Source organism: Piliocolobus tephrosceles, chromosome X (assembly GCF_002776525.5).
Source record: "Piliocolobus tephrosceles isolate RC106 chromosome X, ASM277652v3, whole genome shotgun sequence".
In the NCBI taxonomy this organism is placed as follows: Eukaryota; Metazoa; Chordata; class Mammalia; order Primates; family Cercopithecidae; genus Piliocolobus; species Piliocolobus tephrosceles.
The window spans coordinates 93488809-93513664 of record NC_045455.1 but is presented as its reverse complement, the minus strand read 5'-3'; the positions used below and the strand labels follow the sequence as shown (position 1 = coordinate 93513664).

The window sequence follows — 24856 nt, the reverse complement described above, 5'->3', positions numbered from 1 at the left end:
ATGACCTGAACAAGATATTCTGATAAAACCTTGGGAACCAGAATTAGCACTTTCCTCAAAAATAACCATCTTGACCAAAGAGAAGTTATTCAATCCACTCATACTTTAAATATCAACCCTGGGGAAAAACATCATAGAATTTCTGTCTAATTTAAAATCAAGGACCAATATTACTAATTAATCTTTGTTTCTCAGCTTATCACTCCTGTGAGATGGCCATCTTACATGCATTACCCTCTTCCTCAATTTTGTCCTCAGTATTACTTCTGGTGAAGCGGGGGGGTGTGTGTGTGTGTCTAATTACAAAATTAGGAAGTTACAGAAGGTGAGATGGAATGAGGGCCTCTTGGTAATCAACAATTTGTTCAACTTACAGCCTACTGTGGGCTGTATTTTTATTGTCTGAGATATTTAGGAATCTTCTGCTGCTGCCTTTTAGGAGAAAAGTACTTTATGTAGATATACTATATACAGGACTGAAATCTGCCCTGAATGTCCACATCTGGACACCAAATAGGTTAGTCATTCACTGTACAGTGGTTAACAGCAAGGGCTTTGGAGCCAAAACCTTTGAATTCCAATTCTTACCATACTACTTTCTGGCTCTATAACCATAGACAAATTAACCTCATGGGGATCATTATTAAGATTAAATGAATACATACATGTAAAGATATAATTATGATCTTCTCCTCCTAGTTTGATAGAGAATACCAGAATCTAAGAACATCCTATAGGCCGAGCGCAGTGGCTCACGCCTGTAATCCCAACACTGGGGGAGGCCAAGGCGGGTGGATTGCCTGAGATCAGAAGTTCGAGACCAGCCTGACCAACACGGTGAAACCCCGTCTCTACCAAAAATACAAAAAAAATTAGCTGGGCGTAGCGGTCGGCACCTGTAATCACAGCTACTTGGGAGGCTGAAGCAGGAGAATCGCTTGACCTGGGAGGCGGAAGTTGCAGTGAGCCAAGATCCCACACAGCACTGCACTCCAGCCTGGGCAACAAGAGTGAAACTCCAACTCAAAAAAATATATATAAATAGAATATCCTATAAAAATTACTAAAACAGCACTTTTAAGTAAAACTCACACTTCCCTCCATTTAAGTCCTCCTATAAATATATCTATACATATTTCAGTGGGAGGGTCAGTACTTATGAAAACAAATACATACAAGTAGTTTAAAGGATAGTTTTAATATGAGTAAATACACTTTTATGCTCAACTATTTTATACTCCAGTGACACTGCAGACCTCCCAAATTCTCTCTAGTTAAAGTCAGATAACTCAAAACTTAATATAGCCTCTACATAAGACCTTTCACCACTAAATATATTTTTTTTTGAGACGGAGTCTCGCTCTGTCGCCCAGGCTGGAGTGCAGTGGCCGGATCTCAGCTCACTGCAAGCTCCGCCTCCCGGGTTCACGCCATTCTCCTGCCTCAGCCTCCCGAGTAGCTGGGACTACAGGCGCCCGCCACCTCGCCCGGCTAGTTTTTGTATTTTTTTAGTAGAGACGGGGTTTCACCGGGTTAGCCAGGATGGTCTCGATCTCCTGACCTCGTGATCCGCCCGTCTCGGCCTCCCAAAGTGCTGGGATTACAGGGGTGAGCCACCGCGCCCGTCCTCACCGTCCTCACCACCAAGTATTTTAAGATTCTGCCAAGCATCAGGCCATAGTTGTAGAATGTTTTAACTTAATGAAACTGTAGGGTATAATCTCTCCAGTATGGGTCTCAAGCCTAACTAAGTCATCTCCAAAAATATGCCGACCCCTTTATCCCCCCACACCATTGTGGCCCAAACAATTACGGTTCCAGTGATCCTCATAGCTCACTCAAGTTATATGAAAGAAAGGAAAGATGTGGGTCACATTTCCATAATCAACAACTGTGTGACCTAACCAAAAGCACCTGTTCCTCAGGCTCACTTCCTCCACCTGTAGAGATACCTGTGCTCTCACTTACTGAAAGAATTGAAGGAGAGAGTGAATGAATGTCCCCTCTATCCCACTAGCACGTGGCACTTCTCAGTTCATGTTCCTTTCTCTTTCTTTATTTGAAGCGGTGAAGGAAATCAGAAGCAATTTAAGACTTTCCACAGCACCGCTTGATCTCATTTTTTAATATTTTTGACAAAAACCATCTACAGGTTAAGCTGTGGAATCTCAACATAAAAGCACATTTTTAGTGCTCCTTCAGCTTTACTTCAAAACCCCTATGGGAATTAAAATAGAGTAGGAATAATCTTCTGACGGAACAGGAATGATAAAACTTGGAATAAACGCTCACTTCACAGTAAATAAGAAGATTAAGAGGTATCATCATAAGTCGATGAGAATCCTATGATCACTATCACTTTCTGGAAGTAGTTCCCAGAAATATTTAAATCTAGTAATTTTAATAGACTCAAACATCATTTTTAGTAAACATTCTGGTATCCAAAAGGATGAGACTAAATAATGATATTGAAAAGATTAATATTATTTGGAAATACATTCCACAACTAATTTATTCTGGGCCTACCTGCAGGGATAGTCGTTTCAAAATTAAACGTTCTATAGGTACAAAGTAATTTTAAGAGTGGATGTTTTCATTTTAAAACTTACCCTTAAATTTTCTGAACCACAGCATTCTCTTCCATGTATAGAACTAAGGTTTTAACCAAATACTTGGTTGAAAGCTATACAAATCCAAACATAATTGAAGTCTTGATTCTGCCACTTTCAAGAGTGGGTGGCACAAATTCTTCTCATTCATAACATTAGTTTCTAGCTCATGTGGTTCTTTATTCAAAGAACACTATTAACAGTCCTTCATAAAATGGTAGATTCAGTCTAAGGACTAAGAGCAGATCATTCTGGAACAAGCGATTACGCTTACAAACACCACTTACCATTTGGTCCTAGGTTTTCATAAAAAATTGATACAGGCAGCAGATGTACACAGAACAAGCTAGGTGAGGCTGGTTTAAGTGTAAAATATCCACATATTCAAAGTCTAAGAACAATTGACTTAAGACAAAACAATCTTGGAGAAATTGCCCAATATCACAAATATAGCAGTCACCCCTAAACGGTGTTTTGATTAATGACAACCAATTTCCTTCGATCTTAAAGGCAACCAATTCAAGCCAGTAGGTTAAATCCTTGAAGTATACTGCAATACTACTCCTTTTTTCAGGTGAGAATTTTGTGCTAAGAACTAATCAGGGAAATGGAAGTAACGAAAACAAGACGCCAAAATACGAGTATAAGAAATACAAGCCTCCTTAATAATCAGTCAAGAAAAAGATAATCAGGTTATGTCTCCTCCCACCCATTCTTTCTGTCTTAACCTTTTGCAAAAGTCGGCTGGATTCAGAGGAGAAATAAATGAACTTTAACAATGAGTCAAGCACCACCAAAAATCAAAAGCGGGAGCTTACTCGTCCTCCAGGTCCGACCCGCCTCCAGCCCGAGGCCACCAAAAGACACACCTCCCTTCCCCCAACCCGCCGCAGCCGGCTCTACAGGTAACAGGCGTTTCTTCTCGCGCTGTTTGAACAAAAACAATCCAGGAGGAACACATTTGGTTTTTTAAAAAAATGAACAAAAGCTAAAAAGGCCACAAACACAACCTAAACCTCCTAAGCAGCTGGACTACTACCGTTCTGCACATTCCCTCCCAGAAGGATGTGGACCCCCCGGGTCGGCGGGAACCAGGAAGCTCTCGGGGCCTCCCCGGGCCAGACCCGCACCCGGGAAGCCGCCGCCAGGTTTCAGGAGCCCCCGGTCGCCCGCAGGCCGCGCCGCAGGCTTGAACAAAGGGCGGGTGCAGCGGCCTCGGCGCTTCCGAGCGCGTTCGGGGCCGGACGCCCGGCGAACGGCGCTGGCTCCAGAGAGGCGGCGGGCGCGGGGCGCAGAGGCCTGTCTCGCCCCCGAGCCGCGGCCCGGCCCCGCCGCAGCCCCCGGGACGGTACTCACACACGCAGAGCTCCACCACGTACGCGTAGTAGGACCAGACGACCACGAAGGTGATGAAGAGCACCGGCACCCAGCCCACGACGCGCTGGCAGCAGCGCCACAGCGTCCAGGGCGCCATGTTCGGCGGGCGGCTGCCGAGCCCCGCGTCCCACCGTTCTGGGGAGCGCGGGAGCCCCGGCGGCGGCGACTCGGACGCTCCGGGCGGCTCCTGGTCCAGCTCCCCTGCCTCCGAGGCAGGGCTTGTGGGAGCAAAAGTCCGAGGCGCCGCCGGGACTCCTCCCGTCCCGGCGCCCGGCCAGGTCCCGCCCCCACCCCACATCCCGTCGCCCCCCTCCCCCCGCGTCCGTCCCCGCCCGCCCGCCGCGGGCCGCGGGCCGCCCCCGGTCTCCACGCCGTTGGGGGCGGGGCTTCCGCCGCCGGGGAGGCCGGGAGGGGCGGGGACGCAGCTCGGGACCGCCCATGGGGCGTGGCGGGGCTGGATGTGGACGGGCGGGGCGGACGCGGGAGGTCGGGGAAGGAGAGGTGAAAAACACGCCCTTGATGGATGAGAGGGACAGGGGCTGGCCTTCGTGGATGGAGACTCATGGGGGGAGGGAGACCATGGAAATGATTTGACAGCTGATTTGTGGATCTTGGGCCTCTCTGTGTACAGAACTTGCTCCACTGGGGTTCTTGGGACATTGAGTAGTTGAGGCACCGTTTCAAACATGACAAAGCCATTCCCCACTCAGTGTGCGAAGAATGCACGTTGTCAGAAGGCTCCTCCTGTGATCTTTGTGTCCATCCTGGCGGAACCCCTCCGTTTCTTGAAGATGGAATGGTAGATACCTGTAATTTCGGGTGGAAGCCGTGTAGGGTCCATCAGTTTGTTTCCTAACCCAAATTTAAGATTGAGTAGCAAGAAGGAAAGAGCATGTAAATGGCCCTCTCCTTGTCCCGCAAACGACTACGGAAATTTAAAGTATTTACAACTTGAGATTGCTAAGCAATGACGATAATCATATAGAACCCAGAAGCATCACTGTGAAGACCTCATAATGCAAGGTCAGACGCATTAGAAGCGATTCCACACCGCAATCTTAATACCAGTTCCTGCTACTAGCATTCAGTTTTGGTTAGAATGAGTTTTTGTGTTTGTTTTTTGAAACAGGGTCTTCTTGCTCTGTCGCCCAAGCTGGAGTGCAGTGGCGCGATCTGGGCTCACTGAAGCCTCGACCTCCTGGCTAAAGCAGTCCTCCTGCTTCAGCCTCCAGAGTAGCCGGGACTGCAGGCCCACCACCACGCCCAGCTAATGTTTGTATTTTGTGTAAAAACTAGGTTTCGCCCTGTTGCCATGCTGGCCCTGAACTGCAAGGCTCAAGGAATCCCAACCCGTCCCCGCCTCCACCTCCCAAAGTAGTGCTGAGGTTAGAGGTGTGAGCCACCACACCTGGCCTACACTGAGCTTTCAATTAGCTACTGCTCACTGAAGTCTCCATGAAGAAGACTTCTCCCTTTGCAGTGTCAGAGAAATGTAGTAAAAGCCAGTAATTATTGAATCACTGCACGCTGCTGCCTGAGTAATAAAGCATGTATAAAAGATTCTGTTATCCTCCATGTTGTGCCTTCAAAATCATATCAGGCCGGGCGCGGTGGCTCAAGCCTGTAATCCCAGCACTTTGGGAGGCCGAGACGGGGGGGATCACGAGGTCAGGAGATCGAGACCATCCTGGGTAACACGGTGAAACCCCGTCTCTACTAAAAAATACAAAAACAAAACTAGCCGGGCGAGGTGGCGGCGCCTGTAGTCCCAGCTACTGGGGAGGCTGAGGCAGGAGAATGGCGGGAACCCGGGAGGCGGAGCTTGCAGTGAGCTGAGATCCGGCCACTGCACTCCAGCCTGGGCAGCAGAGCGAGACTCCGTCTCAAAAAAAAAAAAAAAAAAAAAAATCATATCAGTTAGTGGCCTAGTCGACAGTAAGTTCAGGGCATTCAAGTGGTTCAGGTTCAACTAGTTTTCCACAGAGGCTGCTTGGGAGGATTAGACCTCAACATACAATTCGGATGGACATGGAAGAACATAAAGCCCTTTCTCCTCTATGTCATCTCTACCTACCAAAATCATGCTGCTAGAGCTCAGCACAAAGCCATGTCCTTTACAAGCCCCAGGGCTGTTAGAAATGATCTTTCATGACATGTTGTTTATAACCTAGCTATAAAACTGTCACATTCAGCCGGGCGCGGTGGCTCACGCCTGTAATCCCAGCACTTTGGGAGGCTGAGACGGGTGGATCACGAGGTCAGGAGATCGAGACCATCCTGGCTAACACGGTGAAACCCCGTCTCTACTAAAAAAGCTACAAAAAACTAGCCGGGCGAGGTGGCGGCGCCTGTAGTCCCAGCTACTCGGGAGGCTGAGGCAGGAGAATGGCGTGAACCCGGGAGGCGGAGCTTGCAGTGAGCTGAGATCCGGCCACTGCACTCCAGTCTGGGCGACAGAGCGAGACTCCGCCTCAGGAAAAAAAAAAAAAAAAAACTGTCACATTCGTTTTTTTGGGTGACTATAACAAAGTACCACAAAATTGGGGAATAATAGAAATTTGTTGTCTCACAGTTTAGGCGGGTAGGTGTCCCAAATCAAAGTGTTGGCAAGAATATTGGATATGGTTTGGATGTGTGTCCCCTCCACATCCCATGTTGAGAAGTGATCCCAATGTTGGAGGTGGGACCTGGTGGAAGGTGCTGGATCATGAGGGTGGATCTCTCATGAATGGTTTAGTGCCATCATATGAACTCTAGTAGTTCATATGAGATCTGGTTGTTTAAAAGAGACTGATCCTTCCCCCACTCTCTCTCTTGCCATGTGACACGCTCACTCCCCTTTGCCTTCTGCCATCATTGGAAATTTCTTGAGGCCTCACCAGAAGCATGTGCTGTCCCCATACTTTCTGTACAGCCTGGAGAGCTGTGGGCCAATTAATCTGCTTTTCTTTATAAATTACCTAGTCTCAGGTATTCCTTTATATCAGTGCAAGAACGGCCTAACATAGCCATATGCCCTCTGAAACTTGTAGGGGAGAATTCTTCTTTGCTTCTTCCTAGCCTTTTGTGGTGGCCATTAGTCATCAGGCCCGCTTCCAAATAAGGCCACATTCCTTTTTTTTTTTTTTTTTTTTTTTTAAGGTAGAGTCTTGCTCCGTCACCCAGGTTGGAATGCTGTCACATGATCTTGGCTCACCGCAACCTCTACCTCCCACCTTCAAGTGATTCTCTTGCCTCAGGCTCCGGAGTAGCTGGGATTACAGGCGTGCACCACCACGTGCAGCCTGTATTTTGTATTTTTTTTTTTTTTTTTTGAGATGGAGTCTCGCTCTGCCGCCCAGGCTGGAGTGCAGTGGCCGGATCTCAGCTCACTGCAAGCTCCGCCTCCCGGGTTTATGCCATTCTCCTGCCTCAGCCTCCTGAGTAGCTGGGACTACAGGCGCCTGCCACCTCGCCCAGCTAGTTTTTTGTATTTTTTAGTAGAGACGGGGTTTCAGCGTGTTAGCCAGGATGATCTCGATCTCCTGACCTTGTGATCCACCTGTCTCAGCCTCCCAAAGTGCTGGGATTACAGGCTTGAGCCACCACACCCGGCCAGTATTTTGTATTTTTAGTAGAGATGGGGTTTCGCCATGTTGGCCAGGCTGGTCTCAAACTCTTGGAGTCAAGTGATTTGCCTGCCTCGGCCTCCCAAAGTGCTGGGATTACAGGCCTAAGCCACCTCGCTCAGCCAGTAGTTTTGATACTCATTGAAATGTGTGATCTTGCCTACTACCTTGTAAGGTTCTGGAAGGTAAAAAGTGTTTCTTGCACATCCACAGTGACTTGCAGTAGGAAATATTTAGTAAGAAATTGTTGAATGAATATTTGAAGTTTTCTATTGTTACTCAGTTACTCCTCCTAACTTCCGGCGTTGCCAACTAGATCACATTAGTTTGTGATTTCTTTTTTCTTCTTTTTGAGACAGAGTCTTGCTCTGTCACCAGGCTGGAGTGCAGTGTCGCTATCTCAGCTCCCTGCAACCTCCGACTCCCGGGTTCAAGCGATTCTCCTGCCTCAGCTTCCCGAGTAGCTGGGACTACAGGCAGGCACAACCACGCCCAGCTAATTTTTTTGTATTTTTAGTAGAAATGGCTTTTCACTATGTTGGCTAGGATGGGCTCGATCTCCTGACCTCGTGATCCGCCCATCTCGGCTTCCTGGAGTGCTGGGATTACAGGCGTGAGCCACCGTGCCAGGCCAGTTTCTGATTTCTAAATGACTGCCACATATTCTAAGGAGATTTATATGGGATCTACAGAATATTTCTGATCTATGTCCTTGTACAATGAGGACAGACACATTTTTGAGGAGGTAATAACATTTTTATTATTTTGGACTCTTTCTGTCGTAAATGGTTACAGACATGAATTAATGTTCTTTTGCTTGTGAGCAATTGGAACCAGTGTCTTAAACCCCTTCCTTCCATTTCCGTGTTGGGCTTGTGATTTCATTCCATCTTTGCTACTGGTTTTGACAACAGGGAATCATTTAAATACTTTAGGCAGTGTAGTGACGTGAGCAGAATTACATTTTATAACAATCGCTCTGACTGTGGTAGGAAGAACGGATTGGAGGGAGGAAAGTCTAGAGGCAAGGAGACCAGTTGGGAGGCTGTCGCAGTCATAGAGGCAAGAGATGATGGTGGCCTGACCTTGATTTGTGGCAGTGGAGAAGTTGATAAGAAAGCTACTTAGGGCTGGGCACGATGTCTCACGCCTGTGGTCCCAGCACTTTGGGAGGCCACAGTGGGCAGATCACCAGGTCAGGAATTTGAGACCGGCCTGTCCTACAAGGTAAAACCTCATCTCTACTGAAAAAAAAAAAAAAAAGAAAGAAAGCTACTTAGGACTTCAGAGCAGCTTTGATGTACCCACTCTACTCCAAAACATAGCAATGGTAGATAAAAAATAAAAGACAAAGTCAGCCTCAAACCCTCATCCCCCACCTCTATCCCTCTCCATTCTCTAACAAAGGAGAATTGTGCTGACTGATCTCTAGGATAGTGGCTTTTCATGGAGACTGGAGGACACCATGCAACTCCCTAACCTGGAAATAAACCAAGTTGCAAACTAGCCTGGGGACAAGATCTGTGGTTTCCCCGTTATAACCACCATCCAGGAACCTCAAAATACCATTTTGAGTTCTAGTTCCGGACTGAGAGCTGGGGAAGAATAAGGGCAAGTAGAGGCAGCTATGAAACGATTAGACAGGGTTTATGGAAACCATCCATGTACATATAAATGTGGAAAGAGTGAAGAAGAAAATACAAACAATTCACTAGTTCAAAATTAAACCACAATTTCAAAACACATGAAGAGATCTAATACTGAAAAAGTATGCAAATAAAAATCAACAATCAGAACTAGAGTTCACTCAAAATAAAATTAATTATATGAAGAAGGCTGATGAAGACTTTTAAAAACAGTATTCAGCATGCACGTACAAAGAGGTAAATGAAGGAATAACTTCCATCTGAAGTGCACAAAATTTTGAAACAAAATAGTAGACAAAAATGGGAAACGAACAGGTAGATTTGGCTAGGCGCAGTGGCTCATGCCTATAATCCCAGCACTTTGGGAGGCCGAGGTGGGTGGATCACGAGGTCAGGAGTTCAAGAGCAGCCTGGCCAAGATGGTGAAACCCCGTCTCTACTAAAACTACAAGACTTAGCCTAGCATGGTGGCGGGCACCTGTCATCCCAGTTACTCAGGAGGCTGAGGCAGGAGAATTGCTTGAACCTGGGAGGCAGAGGTTGCAGTGAGCTGAGATTGCACCACTGCACTCCAGCCTGGGCGACAGAGCGGACTCTAAGAAAACAAACAAACAAACAAAAAACAACAGGTAGATTTGAAAAATAATAATTACAAGTCTTTGAAATAAGAAAATATTGCTGTCAAATTTAAAACTTAATAGACGGAATAAAATTCCAATCTGGACATTGTGGAAGAGGGATTTGGCACACAAGGTCCTGGGTCTTGCTTCCTGCTGCAGTGGGCTGAATCTTACTGTGCTGCCCTTTGAATATGTCAACCCAGCCAAGTGGCAGAGGGGTGGGCTGGAATATATGAAAAAACATAGGCCAGGCACGGTGGTTCACACCTGTAGTCCCAGCATTTTTGGAGGCTGAGGCGTGTGGATCCCCTGAGGTCAGGAGTTCAAGACCAGCCTAGCCGACATGGCAAAACCCCATCTCTACTAAAAATACAAAAAATTAGCTGGGTGCCTGTAATCCCAGCTACTTGGGAGGCTGAGGCAGGAGAATTGCTTGAACCCAGGGGGTGGAGCTTGCAGTGAGCCAAGATTGTGCCACTGCACTCCAGTCTGGGCGACAGAGTGAGACTCTGTCTCAAAAAATAAAAACAAAAAAACAGAAAACCATAAAACCATGTTTTTGTCTTTCTACTGATGGGGTTCAGGACATGTTACCCCAATATATGGCACCTTGGCATTTGAGGGAACAGCTGAAACAAGAAGGTCTCTCTAACCCAGCCTTCCCTCCTAAAGTAGGCCCTAGAAGAATTCTCTGAAATAGGCCATAACACCCTCATTAGGGAGGTCCCCTCCCTATACCTGGAAGTATATCCTTCAAGACACAGAGATGCCAGCAACCTGAACCAAACTGGCCTTGCTAATTCCCCCCTATTTTATTGCTATTTGTCCTCCAATCATACTTCTACATGACTGTCCATAAAAAACAGTTTGTCCTGTGTTTTAGGTCTTCATTTCTGAAGGCTCCTGTGTCACACAAAACTTAAATAAATGTGTATGTTTTTCTCTTGCTAATCTGTCTTTTATAACAGGTGCCTCAGCTATGAAATGTGCACCGGGTGAGAAATCTTTTCTCCCCTACACTACCAACTATCAAAATATTCTTTGAGAACTTCAGAAGGGCCACGTCTTGCTTTAGGAGCAAGTGAGTTAGGGAAAATTGCAAGTCCACACTCTTTAGTGATGCTCTGGGGAGGGAGAGAAGGAAAAGGAGCAGGTTTAGGGTGGCATGAGGAAGAAGGGACGTGGAGCCGGTTCAGGAAGCAGAGGCATTACCTGTGACTGGAAACCCAGTTTGCTCACTCCTTTAACCTTCTTCCGTGTGTGTCCTGCCCTCCCCTCTCACCTGGATTAGCTCACAGCCTCCCCTCTGCTGCCCCGACACACCACTGCCCTCCTCCAGCCTTCAGTCAACACTTTTTCATTCCTCTGCTTGCCCAGAAACAAACCTGTTCTGATAACCTTCTTTGTGCCAAGCACTCGGGAACACGGAGAGAAAATGTTTGCTCTTGTGCAGCTTTGGCTCCTTCTTTGTTTTCCATTTGCCTGCAGTCCACAGAGTGAGCCTTTAGAAAATTAAATCTGCTTCATACACTCGAACGGCCCGAATGACGAGGCATTAACGCAGGCTTTGCAGGCCCTGCAGCGCAGCTGCCTTCCTGCCCCACCTCATCTCCAGAGCCCTTCCTTCTAGACCGCCTGCCCTAAGGCTGTGTTTCTCTGTGAACCTCAGCACATGTTTGCACAGGTCATGCCGTTCCATCCAGGAGCTCTGCCCGCAAAATTTTGGCCCCTTCCTCCACACCCCAGATTCCCCACCCCTCTCTCAGACCTGGCTTTCTACTAAGGGTTAAGAAATGAAAATACACCCCCTGCAACCTGACTGACTAGACTCCCCTCTTGGCCAAGAGGACCCCACAGAAACCTTAAAAACAGTACCTCGCCATGATGGGATGGTAGGGTCACACGCCTCGTTACAGCCCCTCCCTTTTGTGGATTAAACACAACTGACCAGCATTAATGGTAAAATAGAGATCATAAGACTGACAGAATGGAGTCTTTGTGGCAGTAAGATACCAAATTAGAAACAAGACCATCCCAGGCAAGGGTTAAGTGGTGAACCCCTACACTTACAGAATAAATTATGCTCTGCCACGAGGGTTTTTGCTTGTTTGCTTGTTTTCTCTAGCAGCTAAACAAGCACTGGCCTGGAGATAAGCAATATTGAAACAATTACTCCTCTGACCTCCACACCTGCCTAACTGGCCCCTACGCCCTCTTTCCACCAGCTGTGGCTACAGCTTTGATTGGACAAGAGACTGATTTCAGTAACTTTCTCCTGGCAAGAGACCACCGACCATGGACTGGCTCTGGCCGGTTCACAGAGGCTGTGCACTGAGTGCCTTTGCATCCCTGCCTCACTTTTCAGTGTATAGGGCCTGACTGTAATGCATTGAAATAGTTAGGCTTTGTCCATGGCCATATCACCCGGAATGCGCCTGATCTCGTCTGAAATATTAAGGTTCCACTTCAAGGTGAACATGGGTCACATATAACATATATGTTTATCCAGTCTGCATGCATTAGGACTCCCTCACAGATATTTGTAAGATTATCCTATAACTTACTGAATATGTATATATAGCTAATCTCATTGGGCACAGATCACAACCTCTCCCGGTTTTCTTTGAAGTGCCTGCTTTTTGTCTTTGTGAGAGGATGAGTTTCCCAGCCTGTCAGGTTGACCACCTGCAGGCTGCAACCCCCTTTTTTTTTTTTTTTTTTTTTGAGACGGAGTCTTACTGTGTCGCCCAGGCTGGAGTGCAGTGGCCAGATCTCAGCTCACTGCAAGCTCTGCCTCTCGGGTTTACGCCATTCTCCTGCCTCAGCCTCCCAAGTAGCTGGGACTACAGGTGCCTGCCACCTCGCCCAGCTAGTTTTTTTTGTATTTTTTAGTAGAAATGGAGTTTCACCATGTTAGCCAGGATGGTCTGGATCTCCTGACCTCGTGATCCGCCCGTCTCGGCCTCCCAAAGTGCTGGGATTACAGGCTTGAGCCACCGCGCCTAGCTAACTCTTTATAGGAAATGCAGCTCTTCTCTCCAAATTTATAGATCTCATGATTTTTTTTAACTTTTAATTTTTGTGGGTACATAGTATGTGTATCTATTTATGGAATATATACGATATTTTGATATAAGCATACAATGTGTAATAATCACATCAGGGTAAATGAGGCATCCATCTCCTCAAGCATTCATCTTTTGTGTTACAAACAATTCAATTATAATCTTTTAGTTATTTTTTTCTTTTTCTTTTTTTTCTTTTTTTTTGAGACAGAGTCTCACTCTGTCGCCCAGGCCAGAGTGCAGTGGCAGGATCTTGGCTCATTGTAACCTCTGCCTGCCAGGTTCAAGCGATTCTCCTGCCTCAGCCTCCCGAGTAGCTGGGATTACAGGCACTCGCCATCATGCCTGGCTAATTTTATTTTTTCCTTTTTCTTTTTTTTGAGACAGAGTCTCACTCTGTCACCCAGGCTGGAGTGCAGTGGTACAATCATGGCTCAGTGTAAGTGGGATTACTTTTTTTGATTTCCAGATTGTTCACTGTTGGCATGTAGAAATGCTACTGATTTTTGTATGTTGATTTTGTATCCTGCAACTTTACTGAATTTATCAGTTCTAATAGTTTTTTGGTGGAGTTTTTCCAAATATAAGATAATACCATTTGCAAACAGGGATAATTTGACTTCTTCCTTTCCAATCTGATTGCATTTTTTTTCTTTCTTTTGATTGCTGTAGCTGGAATTTCAGTATTTTGTTGAATAACAGTAGTGAGAGTGGGCATCCTTGTCATGTTCCAGATCTTAGAAAAAAGGCTTTCAGTTTTCCCCCATTCAGTGTGATACTATCTAGGGGGTCTGTCACATATAGCTTTTATTATGTTGAGGTACGTTCCTTTTTTTTTTCTTTTTGAGACAGGGTCTCACTCTGTAACCCAGAATGGAGTGCAATAGCATGATCTCAGCTCACTGCAACCCTCACTTCCCAGGTGCAAGCAATTCTCCAACCTTAGCCTCCTGAGTAGCTGGGACTACAGGCATGAGCCACCAACACCAGCTAATTTTTGTATTTTTTGTAGAGACGGGGTTTTGTCACATTGCCCAAACTGATCTCTAACTCCTAAGCTCAAAATGATTCACCCACCTTAGCCTCCTAAAGTGCAGGGATTACAGGTGTGAGCCACAACACCTGGCTAGAGGTATGTTCCTTCTATACCCAGTTGTTTGAGGGTTTTTATAAGGAAGGGATGTTGTATTTTGTCAATTGATATTTTAGCATCAATTGAAATGATTATATAGTTTTCACCCTTCATTCTGTTGATATGATGTATCACATTGATTGATTTGCATATGTTGAACCATCCTTGCATACCTGGGATAACTCCTACTTGGTCATGATGAATTATTATTGTTATTTTTTTTTGAGATGGAGTTTTGTGCTTGTTGCCCAGGCTGGAGTGCAATGGCAATATCTCCGCTCACTGCAACCTCAGCCTCTTGGGTTCAAGTGATTTTCCTACCTCAGCCTCCTGAGCTGGGAATAAAGGCACCCACCTCCAAGCCCGAAAGTAGAGATGGGGTTTCACCATGTTGGCCAGGCTGGTCTTGAACTCCTGAGCTCAGGTGATTCCCACACCTCAGCCTCCCAAACTGCTGGGATTACAGACATGAGCCACTGTACCCAGCTTTAAGCCACCACACCTGGCCTGATGTTTTTAATGTGTTGTTGAATTTGGTTTGCTGTATTTTGTTGAGAAGTTTTGCATCAATGTTCATCAGAGATTAGCCTGTAGTTTTCTTCTTTTGATGTATCTTTGTCTGGTTTTAGTATCAGGGTAATACTGGCCTCATAGAATGAGTTGGAAGTATTTCCTCCTCTATTTCTAGGAAGAGTTATGACTTCAATCTAAAGTAAATAATTTTTACTTGTTACTGGTCTGTGCAGGTTTTGGATTTCTTTATGGTTCAGTCTTAGTAGGTTATATGTGTCTAGGAATGTATATATTTCTTCTAGATTTTCTAATTTATTGGCATATAGTTGCTCATAGTAGCCATAATGATCCTTTGAATTTCTACAGTATCAGGTGTAATGTCTCCTTTTTCACCCCTATTTTATTTATTTGGGTTTTGTCTCTTTTTTTTCTTAGTCTGCCTAGAGGTTGTCAGTTTGTTGATCTTTTCAAAAAGCCAACTTTTCATTTATTGATCTTTTGTGTTGTTTTCTTTGTTTCAGTTTCACTTATTTCTGCTCTGAGCTTTATTAGTTCTTTTCTTCTGCTAACTTTGGGTTTGATTTGCTCTTGCTTTTCTAATTCTTTTTTTTTTTTTTTTTTGAGACAGAGTCTGACTCTGTCGCCCAGGCTGGAGTGCAGTGGCTGGATCTCAGCTCACTGCAAGCTCCTCCTCCTGGGTTCACGCCATTTTCCTGCCTTAGCCTCCCGAGTAGCTGGGAAAACAGGCGCCCACCACGTGGCCCGGCTAGTTTTTTGTATTTTTTTTAGTAGAGACAGGGTTTCACCGTGTTAGCCAGGATGGTCTTGATCTCCTGACCTCGTGATCCGCCCGTCTCGGCCTCCCAAAGTGCTGGGATTACAGGCTTGAGCCACCTCACCCGGCCGCTTTTCTAATTCTTTAAGATGCATCATTAGGTTGGTTATTTAAATTTTTCCTTCTTTTTTGATATTGGCACTTATAACTCTAAACTTCCCTCTTAGTATTGCTTTTGCTATGTCCCATGGGTTTTGATATGTTGTGTTTCCATTATTGTTTGTTTCAAGAAAATTTTCAGTTTTCTTCTTAATCTCTTCATTGACCTACTTGTCATTCAGGAGCATATTGTTTAATTTCCACATTTTTGTAGTTTCCAAAATTATTCTTGTTATTGATTTCTTTCTTTTTTTTTTTTTGGAAACAGAGTTTCACTCTTGTTGCCCAGGCTGGAGTGCAATGGCATGATCTCAGCTAACCGCAACCTCTGCCTCGTGGGTTCAAGTGATTCTCCTGCCTCACCCTCCCGAGTAGCCGGGATTATAGGCATGCACCACCATGCCTGGCTAATTTTGTATTTTTAGTAGAGATGGGGTTTCTCCATGTTGGTCAGGCTGGTCTTGAACTGCTGACCTCAGGTGATCTGCCCACCTTGGCCTCCCAAAGTGCTGGGATTACAGGCATGAGCCACCGTGCCTGGCCAGTTTCTAGTCTTATTCCATCATGGTCAAAGAAGATACTTGATATTATTTCCATTTTTTAAATATTTTTAGACCTGTTTTGTGTCCTAACATATGGGCTATCCTTGATAATGATCCATGTGCTGAGAAGAAGAATATGTATTGTGTAGTCATTGGATAAAATGTTCTGTAAACATCTATTATGTCCATTTGTGCTATAACGTGATTAAATCTGATGTTCCTTTGTTTGCTTTTTTTTTTTTTTTTTTGAGACAGGGTCTGGTTCTGTTGCCCAGGCTGGAGTGCAGTGGTGTGATCTCAGCTCACTGCAACCTCTACCTCCTGGGTTCAAGCAATCCTCCCACTTCAGTCTCCTGAGTAACTGGGACTACAGGCACATGCAAACCACACCCAGATAATTTTCATATTTTTTTTTTTGTAGAGATCAGGTTTCGCCATGTTGCCCAGCTGGTCTCAAACTCTTGAGCTCAAGCAATCCACCTACCTTGACCTCCCAAACTGCTAGGATTACAGGTGTGAGCCACCATGCCTGGCCTTCTTTGTTAATTTTCTGTCTCGATGATCTGTCCAATGCTGAAAGTTGGGCATTAAAGTCTCCAGCTATTATTGTATTGGGATCTATCTATCTAATAATATTTGCGTTGTATATCTGGTTGCTCCAGTGTTGAGTGCATACATATGTACAATTGTTATGTCCTCTTGCTGAAGTGACCCCATTATCATTATATAATGACCTTTTAAATCTCTTTTAATAGCTTTTGTCTTGAATCTATTTTGTCTCATATAATTATAGCTACTCCTGCTCTTTTTTGGTTTCCATTTGCATGGAATATCTTTTCCATCCCTTTATTCCACACTGCAACTTTGTAGGTGAAGTGTGTTTCTTGTAGGCAGCAGATTGTTGGGTGTTGTTTTTTAATCCATTCAGCCACGCTATGTCTTTTGATTGGAGAATTTAGTCCATTCATGTTTAATTAATGTTATTATTGATAAGTAAGGATTTACTCCTGCCATTTGATTAATTTGTTTTCTGGCCTTTTCGTTCTTCTTTTCTCCCTTCTTGTCTTCCTTTTAGTGAAGGTGATTTTCTCTGGTGATATGTTTTAATTTCTTGCTTTTTATTTTTTGTATATCCTTTGTATATTTCTAGAATGGAGGTTACCATAAGACTTGCAAATAATATCCTATGTTATTATTTTAAACTGATGACAACTGAACACTGATTGTATAAACTAGCAAACAAGCAAAAAGAAAACTAATAACAACTCTGTAAGTTCACCCCCTTACTTTTTAACTTTTTGTTGTTTGTATTTATATCTTATTATACTATGTACTGAAAAGTTGTTGTAGTTATTATTTTTGATCTGTTTATCTTTTCATCTTTCTACTTAGGATATAAGTACTTTACACACCAGAATTACAGTGTTATACTCTTCCGTGTTTTTCTGTGTTACTTACTATTAACTGAGTTTTGTACATTCAAGTAATTTCTTATTGCTCATTAACATCCTTTTTTGGCCAGGCACAGTGGCTCACGCCTGTAATCCCAGCACTTTGGGAGGCTGAGGCGGGTGGATCACAAGGTCAGGAGATTGAGACCATCCTGGCTAATACGGTGAAACCCCGTCTCTACTAAAAATACAAAAAATTAGCCAGGCGTGGTGGCAGATGCCTGTAGTCCCAGCTACTTGGGAGACTAAGGCAGGAGAATGGAGTGAACCCAGGAGGCAGAGCTTGAAGTGAAGTGAGATTGTGCCACTGCACTCCAGCCTGGGCAACAAGGCGAGACTTCATCTCAAAAAAAAAATAAAATAAAATACAAAATAAACAAATCCTTTTTTTTTTTTTTTTTCAGATTGAAGAACTCCCTTTAGCATTTCTTCTCGGAAGGTCTGGTGTTGATGAAATCTTTCAGCTTTTGTTTGTCTGGGAAAGTCTGTATTTCTCCTTCATGTTTGAAGGATGTTTTCACCAGATATGCCATCGCCATCCTAGGGTAAACATTTTTCTCCTTCAGCACATTAAATATGTTATGCCACTCTCTCCTGGCCTGAAACGTTTCCACTGAAAAGTCTGCTGTCAGTGGTATTGGAGCTCCATTTTATGTTGTTTCTTTTCTCTTGCTGCTTTTAGGATCCTTTCTTTGTCTGTGCTTGACTTTGGGGAGTTTGGTTATTAAATGCCTGGAGCCAAATCTGCTTGGTGTTCTATAGCCTTCTTGTTCTTGAATATTGATATCCTCCTCTAGGTTTGGGAAGTTCTCTGTTGTTATCCTTCTGAATAAACTTTCTACTCTTATCTTTCCCTCTACCTCCTCTGTAAGGTCAAAAACACTTAGACTTTCCCTTCAAGGCTAGGTTCTAGATGTTATAGGTGTGCTTCATTCTTTTTTTATTGTATTTTTTTTGTATTTTTCTTTTTCTTTTTTTTTTTTTTTTTTTGAGACGGAGTCTCGCTCTGTCACCCAGGCTGAAGTGCAGTGGCCGGATCTCAGCTCACTGCAAGCTCTGCCTCCCAGGAGAATGGGTTTACGCCATTCTCCTGCCTCAGCCTCCCGAGTAGCTGGGACTACAGGCGCCCGCCACCTTGCCTGGCTAGTTTTTTGTATTTTTTTTTTTTAGTAGAGACGGGGTTTCACTATGTTAGCCAGGATGGTCTCGATCTCCTGACCTCGTGATCTGCCCGTCTCGGCCTCCCAAAGTGCTGGGATTACAGGCTTGAGCCACCGCGCCCGGCCTGTATTTTTCTTTTGTCTCCTCTGACTGTATTTTCAAATAGCCTGTCCTCAAGCTAATTCTTCTGCTTAATCAGTTCTGCTATCAAGAGATTCTGATGCACCCTTTAACATGTCCATTGCATTTTTCAACTCCAGAATTTCTGCTTAATTATTTTTAACTATTTCAATTTTCTTTGTTAAGCATATTTGCTAGGATTCTGACTTCCTTCTCTATGTCATTTTGAATTTCTTTGAGTTTCCTCAAACAAGGCAATTTGAATTGTCTGAAAGGTCACATATCTCTGTCTCCCCAGGACTGGCCCCTGGTGCCCTATTTAGTTCATTTGGTGAGGTTATGTTTTCCTGGATGATCTTGACACTTGCGGATGTTTGTTGGTGTCTGGGCATTGAAGTGTTAGGTGTTTTTTGTAGCCTGCGCAGTCTGGGCTTGTTTGTACCTGGCCTTGTTGGGAAGGCTTTTCGGTTTGAAGAGACTTAAGTGTTGTGATCTAAGTTTTTGGTCACTGCAGCTGTACGTGCCTTAGGAGGCACCCCAAGCCCAGTAACACTGTGGTTCTTACAAACTTGTAGGGGTATCACCTTGGTGGTCTTGGATAAGATCCACAAACATTCTCTGATTGCCAGACAGAGACTTTTGTTCTTTTCCCTTATTTTCTCCCAAAGAGATGGAGTTTCTCTCTTTGTGCTGAGCTCCTTGGAGCTGGGGAAGTGGTAACACAAGCACCCCTGTGGCTACTGTCACTGGGTCTGTGCTGGATCAGACCTGAAGCCAGCACACCACTGGGTCTTGCCCAAGGCCTGATGTCATCACTACCTGATGGCTACCCGCTATGTTTGCTCAAGGCCCTGGGGCTCTACAATTAGCAGGTAGTAAAGTCAGCCAGTCAGTCTCATGTCTTGCTCTTCAAGACAGTGAGTTCCCCTAGACTCTGGCTGGGTCTAGAGGTGCTATCCAGGAGCCAGGGCCTGGAGTCGAAAACCTTAGAGATTTACCTGGCACTCTATTCTACTGTGGCTAGAACCACAAGACCAAGTTTTCCCTCTCTTTCCCCCTCCCTTTCCCCAGGCAGAGGAGTCTCTCTCCATGTCTACCCCCACCACAGGCCCACACGGAGTGCTCTCAGTGTACCACTGAAGTTCGGTAAGTCAGCTTATGGTGAATGCTGCCAACCCTGGGATTCACCCTTCAGGACAGCGGGTTCCCCTCTGACCCAGGGTACGTCCAGAGATGCCATCTAAGAGCCAAGGCCTGGAAGTGAGGACCCAAGAATCCCACATGGTGCTCTCCCCCACGGACCGAGCTGGTGTCTAAGCTGCAAGCTTCCCTCTCCTTTTCTCAAGCAAAAGGAGTCTCTTATTGTAGCCTTTGAATATGCAGCTTTGAATATGCAGGTCACACCTGAAGCCAGCATGTCTCAAGTCTCACACAAGGCCCATGGTATGTATCACCTGGTTACTGCTACTGATTATTCAGGGCCCAAGGGCTCTTTAGTCAGCAGGTGATGAACCCTGCCAGGACTGGGTCCTTTCCTTCAAAGCAGTGAGTGTCTTTCCAGCCCATGGTGTGTCTAGAAATGTCATCTGGGAGGTGGGGCCTCACAGCTCTGCCCTGTGCCCTATCCTTCTGAGGCTAAGCTTACATCCAGGTTACAAAAACAAAGTGCTCTTTATTTTTCCCTCTCGTCTCTTCAAGTGGAAGAAAGGGGTCTCTTTTGGAGCTGCAAGCTGTGCTGCCTGGGGTTTGGGGAGGAGTGATGCAAGCACTCCCTTAGCTGCCCTGGCTGGTGTCTCACTAGACTGAGTGTCCTCCAAGCCCACTGGCTCTCAGCCCAGCACAGCACTAGGACTTGCACAGGAGCTGGAGTCTTTGTGGACTAGACAGACTCCTGAAAAAAGGAACAAGAAAATACTGGTCAGGTATTTTGTAGAATGTCCCTTAATTTGGGTGTATCTGATGTTTTCTCATGACTAGCCTGGGATTATGGATTTTTAAAAAATTAAGTCTGAACAAATGGGTTATAGATTTTTGAGAAGAAAACCAGAGAGGTGACATGCCTTTCCCGTGTCATTGCGTCAAGATGTATTTGATCATCGATGTGACTTTTTACAATGATGCTAACCTTGCTCACTTGGTTAAGATGTTGTCTCCATGTAAAGTTATCATTTTTTCCTTTTTCCTACACTAATCATTAGAAAACAGTCATTCAGTCCAGCCACACTCAAAAGAGAGGAATTAGATTCAATTTCCTGGCTGGGCACGGTGGCTCACACCTGTAATCCCAGCCCTTTGGGAGGCTGAGGCGGGCAGATCACTTGAGGTCAGAAGTTCAAGACCAGCCTGGCCAACGTGGCGAAACCCGATCTCTACTAAAAATACAAAAATTAGCCGGCATGGTGTCATGTTCCTGTAATCCCAGCTACTTGGGAGGTTGAGGCACAAGATTGCTTGAACTTGGGAGGCAGAGGTTGCAGTGAGCCAAGATGGCACCACTGCACTCCAGCCTAGGCGACAGAATGAGACTCCATCTCAAAAACCAAAACAAAAGAGATTCCACTGCCTGAGAGAGGAATATCAAAGAATGTGTGCAATCATTAATAAGTTCATAGGGAGGAGGCCTTTTGAGGCTCTGCAGAAATCCTGCTTCTCTGTGAAGTTTCCCCACTAATTTTTAGTATCCCTCAGTGGATCTTGACTCCTCGAGGTCTTCTTGTTTTTCTTTGCTGCAGGGTTGTCTGATGATCTGTTTCCTGACTACAAAATGCAGCTAAAAGGGAGCTTAGAGATTTAGCCGTCATGGTGGACTGATAAATAGATTCTCAGCCCTGATTACCATACGAGCTTCCTGTTTGGTTAGGTTTTCTGTTTCTGCATTTCTTGAAGTTTGTCCCTCACAAGCCTTCCTGGCCATTGTTCTCTGATCAGTCCAGGTATATGTTGTTGATTGTATTTAGGCTACAGGAAAAGTCTGGGCTAAGAGGCTGCCACTGAAAACATTGATTAATGTCACAAGTCACATGGGAGGCAAGTTGTGAAATGACCAGAAAAGCAGGTTTTTAGAAAACATTAGGTAGCTGCACTATGTCCATTTCTCTATCACTGTGATATCTCTCTTAGATCACTTTGGACTGAGAACTGATGAGTTCCTGGTAAACAAAATCAGAGTAAACAGCTGTCCTAGACATTGAGGGGGCAGATGCCAAGCTCTTGAGTGTGTGTGTGGGGGGCAGGGGGCTGCATTTGGAACAGCCTTTGTAGTCAAATACCCCATCTATGTTAAGTCTCTGGGTGATATAGTTAGGTATTTCTCCTATGTTTGATTATTTAATTAAAGACTGTCACTTTCCTTAGACCAGAAAGTTTTTAAAGGAAGGACTAGTTCTATTTTATCATTGTGAGTCTAGCACACAGGCACATAACAGGCACTATATGATATTAACTGAATGAATGAATGACAAGTAATTTGGTGTTAGGAATGTCCATGTTTTTCCTACAGTTTTCTCACCCTCCCCATAACTTCAATCGCAGAAGCAGTCTTGTATTATGGTGATTATATTCTCTAGTACTTATTAGAATAGTGCTATATTTACTTACACTATTAGGTAAAAAGACAGTTGTGGATTAGCCTAAGGACTGAGTTACATGGCAGAACACAGTTAAGGTTAGATTGAATCGAGGTCTAAACAACTTTAAGGCATATGGGAAAGGTATAGACTGTGGAGTTGGGGATAGCTGTATTCAAATCCCAGCCTTACCACTTCTTAGCTATGCATTGTAGAAATTAACTAATCTCCCTGAGAGTCAGTTTCCCCTCCTGTATAATAGGAATAATACTATCTTTCTCATAGCATTTATTGTGAGGATTAGGGGAAATTCTTTGTTTGTTGTTGTTGTTTTTGCGACAGAGTCTCGCTCTGTCACCCACGCTGGAGTGCAGCCACACGAACTTGGCTCACTGCAACCTCTGCCTCCTGGGTGCAATTAATTCTCCTGTCTCAACCTCCCGAGTAGCTGGGACTACAGGCGCCTACCACCATGCTACCTAGCTAATTTTTGTGTGTGTGTGTTTTTTTTTAGTAGAGACAGGGTTTCAACATATTGGTCAGGCTGGTCTCGAACTCCTGACCTCAGGTGATCCACCTGCCTCGGCCTCCCAAAGTGCTGGGGTTACAGGCGTGAGCCACCGCGTCCGGCAGGAAATTTTATATATAGGGACACATAGGTCTAAATATAGTTCATGTAAGCCATACATATGTACTTATATGTGTATATATTTGCATTTTATATCTAATACGTATGTACATAGAAATATTCTAATGTATATATGCATGTCTGCTATGCCTCTACCTCCTTATCTACCTATGTTATATATCTGCAGTTCCTGGCACATGGTCGTTTGTATGAGTTAGGATCCACATTAAGTATTCCAATAGTTTTTTTTTTTTTTTTAAGGACTGGGGAAGGGGAGCTTAACAGAAAAAAATTAATAGAAGGAGCTGGTTAAACAGGTGTTAGAGGAGTGAAGAAGCAAAGAAGAAAGTAAATGCTGGAAGCAGCTACCACTCCCTCGGCCAGGGCACTAAGAGAAGAGGCTGGGGGATTAAAATCCAGAAACTGGAAGGAAAGGCCTGCGGTGCCCAGGAGGCGCCTGGTGCCAGGGAATGGGCGGGTGGCGGGAGCGGGGAGAGGACACAATGTGGCTGGTTCTGGGAGTGCAAAACAAAACATTAAAAAAAATAAATAAAAACGGAGACTGGTACTAACGGCTGCCAGGATGAACGCTGAGCGCAGACACAAAAAACACTGACCGGACACCGAGAGGAACCAGCCCCTTTCCCTCCCCGCCGGCTTGCTGGCTCCCTCTACTGCCCCCTATCGGCAGAGCCTAGCACGCCGCCGGCAAGCAAAGGGAACCGGGTTTTCAGGGTCTGGGGCCTGCCGCATCATCACAACGCCAAGAATGTGTGCAAAGCCAGGGGATGGAAAAGAGAGACAACAGCTTAGCAACCTTAGTTACTGAATTTACTCACTCGCCGTTTTCACAGCTGCCTAGAATTTCATTGTACAATTATAGCACAATTTATCCATTTTCATGTGGCTGGATTTTTTTTTTTTGAGAGACGGAGTCTGGCTCTGTCCCCCAGGCTGGAGTGAGCGGCGCCATCTCAGCTCACTGCAAGCTCCGCCCCCCGGGTTCCCGCCATTCTCCTGCCTCAGCCTCCCGAGTAGCTGGGACTACAGGCGCCGCCACCCCCGGCTAATTTTGTATTTTTAGTAGAGACGGGGATTCACCGTGTTAGCCAGGATGGTCTCGATCTCCTGTCCTCGTGATCCACCCGCCTCGGCCTCCCAAAGTGCTGGGATTACAGGCGTGAGCCACCGCGCCCGGCCGGTGCTAGATATTTATGTTGTTTCTTAATTTTTATTCGAAATGATGCTACAATGAACATTCCTTTAATTCTTTTTGGATCATACAATTTTGGGGAAGAGCTCTCACGACATTCTGCACAGCAAACAGGAGTTATTAATATATTTTCACCCACTATTGAATGTTTAAATATTCTACAAGTCCAAGTGTGGTAAGTACTATAAGCACACTATTTTCTCCCATTTCATCATCTTGGCAAGAGAACTCTCCTAGAAAGAAGACCATCACCTAGCAGAATGCTTTGAATAGAGCAGGTTTCAATAAAGATTTGACATTGATGATGCTTAAGAGATAACCTGCTTAGTAACAAGATGTTGCATAGAGATTCCAAACATTAATTTCCTTCCTGGCCGAACGTAAGCAAACACAAACAGCACGTGCTAATGGTAAATGTGGTAAAGTGCTCATTTCTCTGAGTTGGTCAATATTTAGCTGAGGCACGTCAGTCCAGAGCCTCTCACAATGTTTCTCCTTCATTAAGCAAGCCATCTATGACATATTCTGTAGTTTTCTGTATATCTTCTTTATTATATGGTTAGTTTTTCTGTTAAAGATCATGTGTGGGCTGGGCATGGTAGCTCACGCCTGTAATCCCAGCACTTTGGGAGGCCGAGGTGGGCAACAGGAGTTCAAGACCAGCTTGGCCA

At 45.0% G+C, this 24856-nt stretch overlaps 1 protein-coding gene across 8 annotated transcripts in view; it reads right to left on the bottom strand.

Annotated features, from left to right (window-relative positions):
* The window catches only part of ZDHHC20 (zinc finger DHHC-type palmitoyltransferase 20), an 89983-nt gene extending 85693 nt beyond the window's left edge, over window positions 1-4290 (bottom strand). For 7 of the 8 annotated variants that reach the window (XR_002726064.3, XR_002726062.3, XR_002726061.3 and 4 more), the window contains exon 1: window positions 3966-4289. Coding sequence is in view for 4 of the 8 variants with exons in the window: in XM_023190650.3 (XP_023046418.1) it covers window positions 3966-4284 (319 nt within the window). In the remaining 4 variants the exon portion in view is untranslated. Of the gene's footprint in view, window positions 1-3965 lie in introns of all 8 variants that reach the window. The other variant, XM_023190652.3, reaches the window with a different exon arrangement.
* Window positions 4291-24856: the final 20566 nt, after the last annotated feature.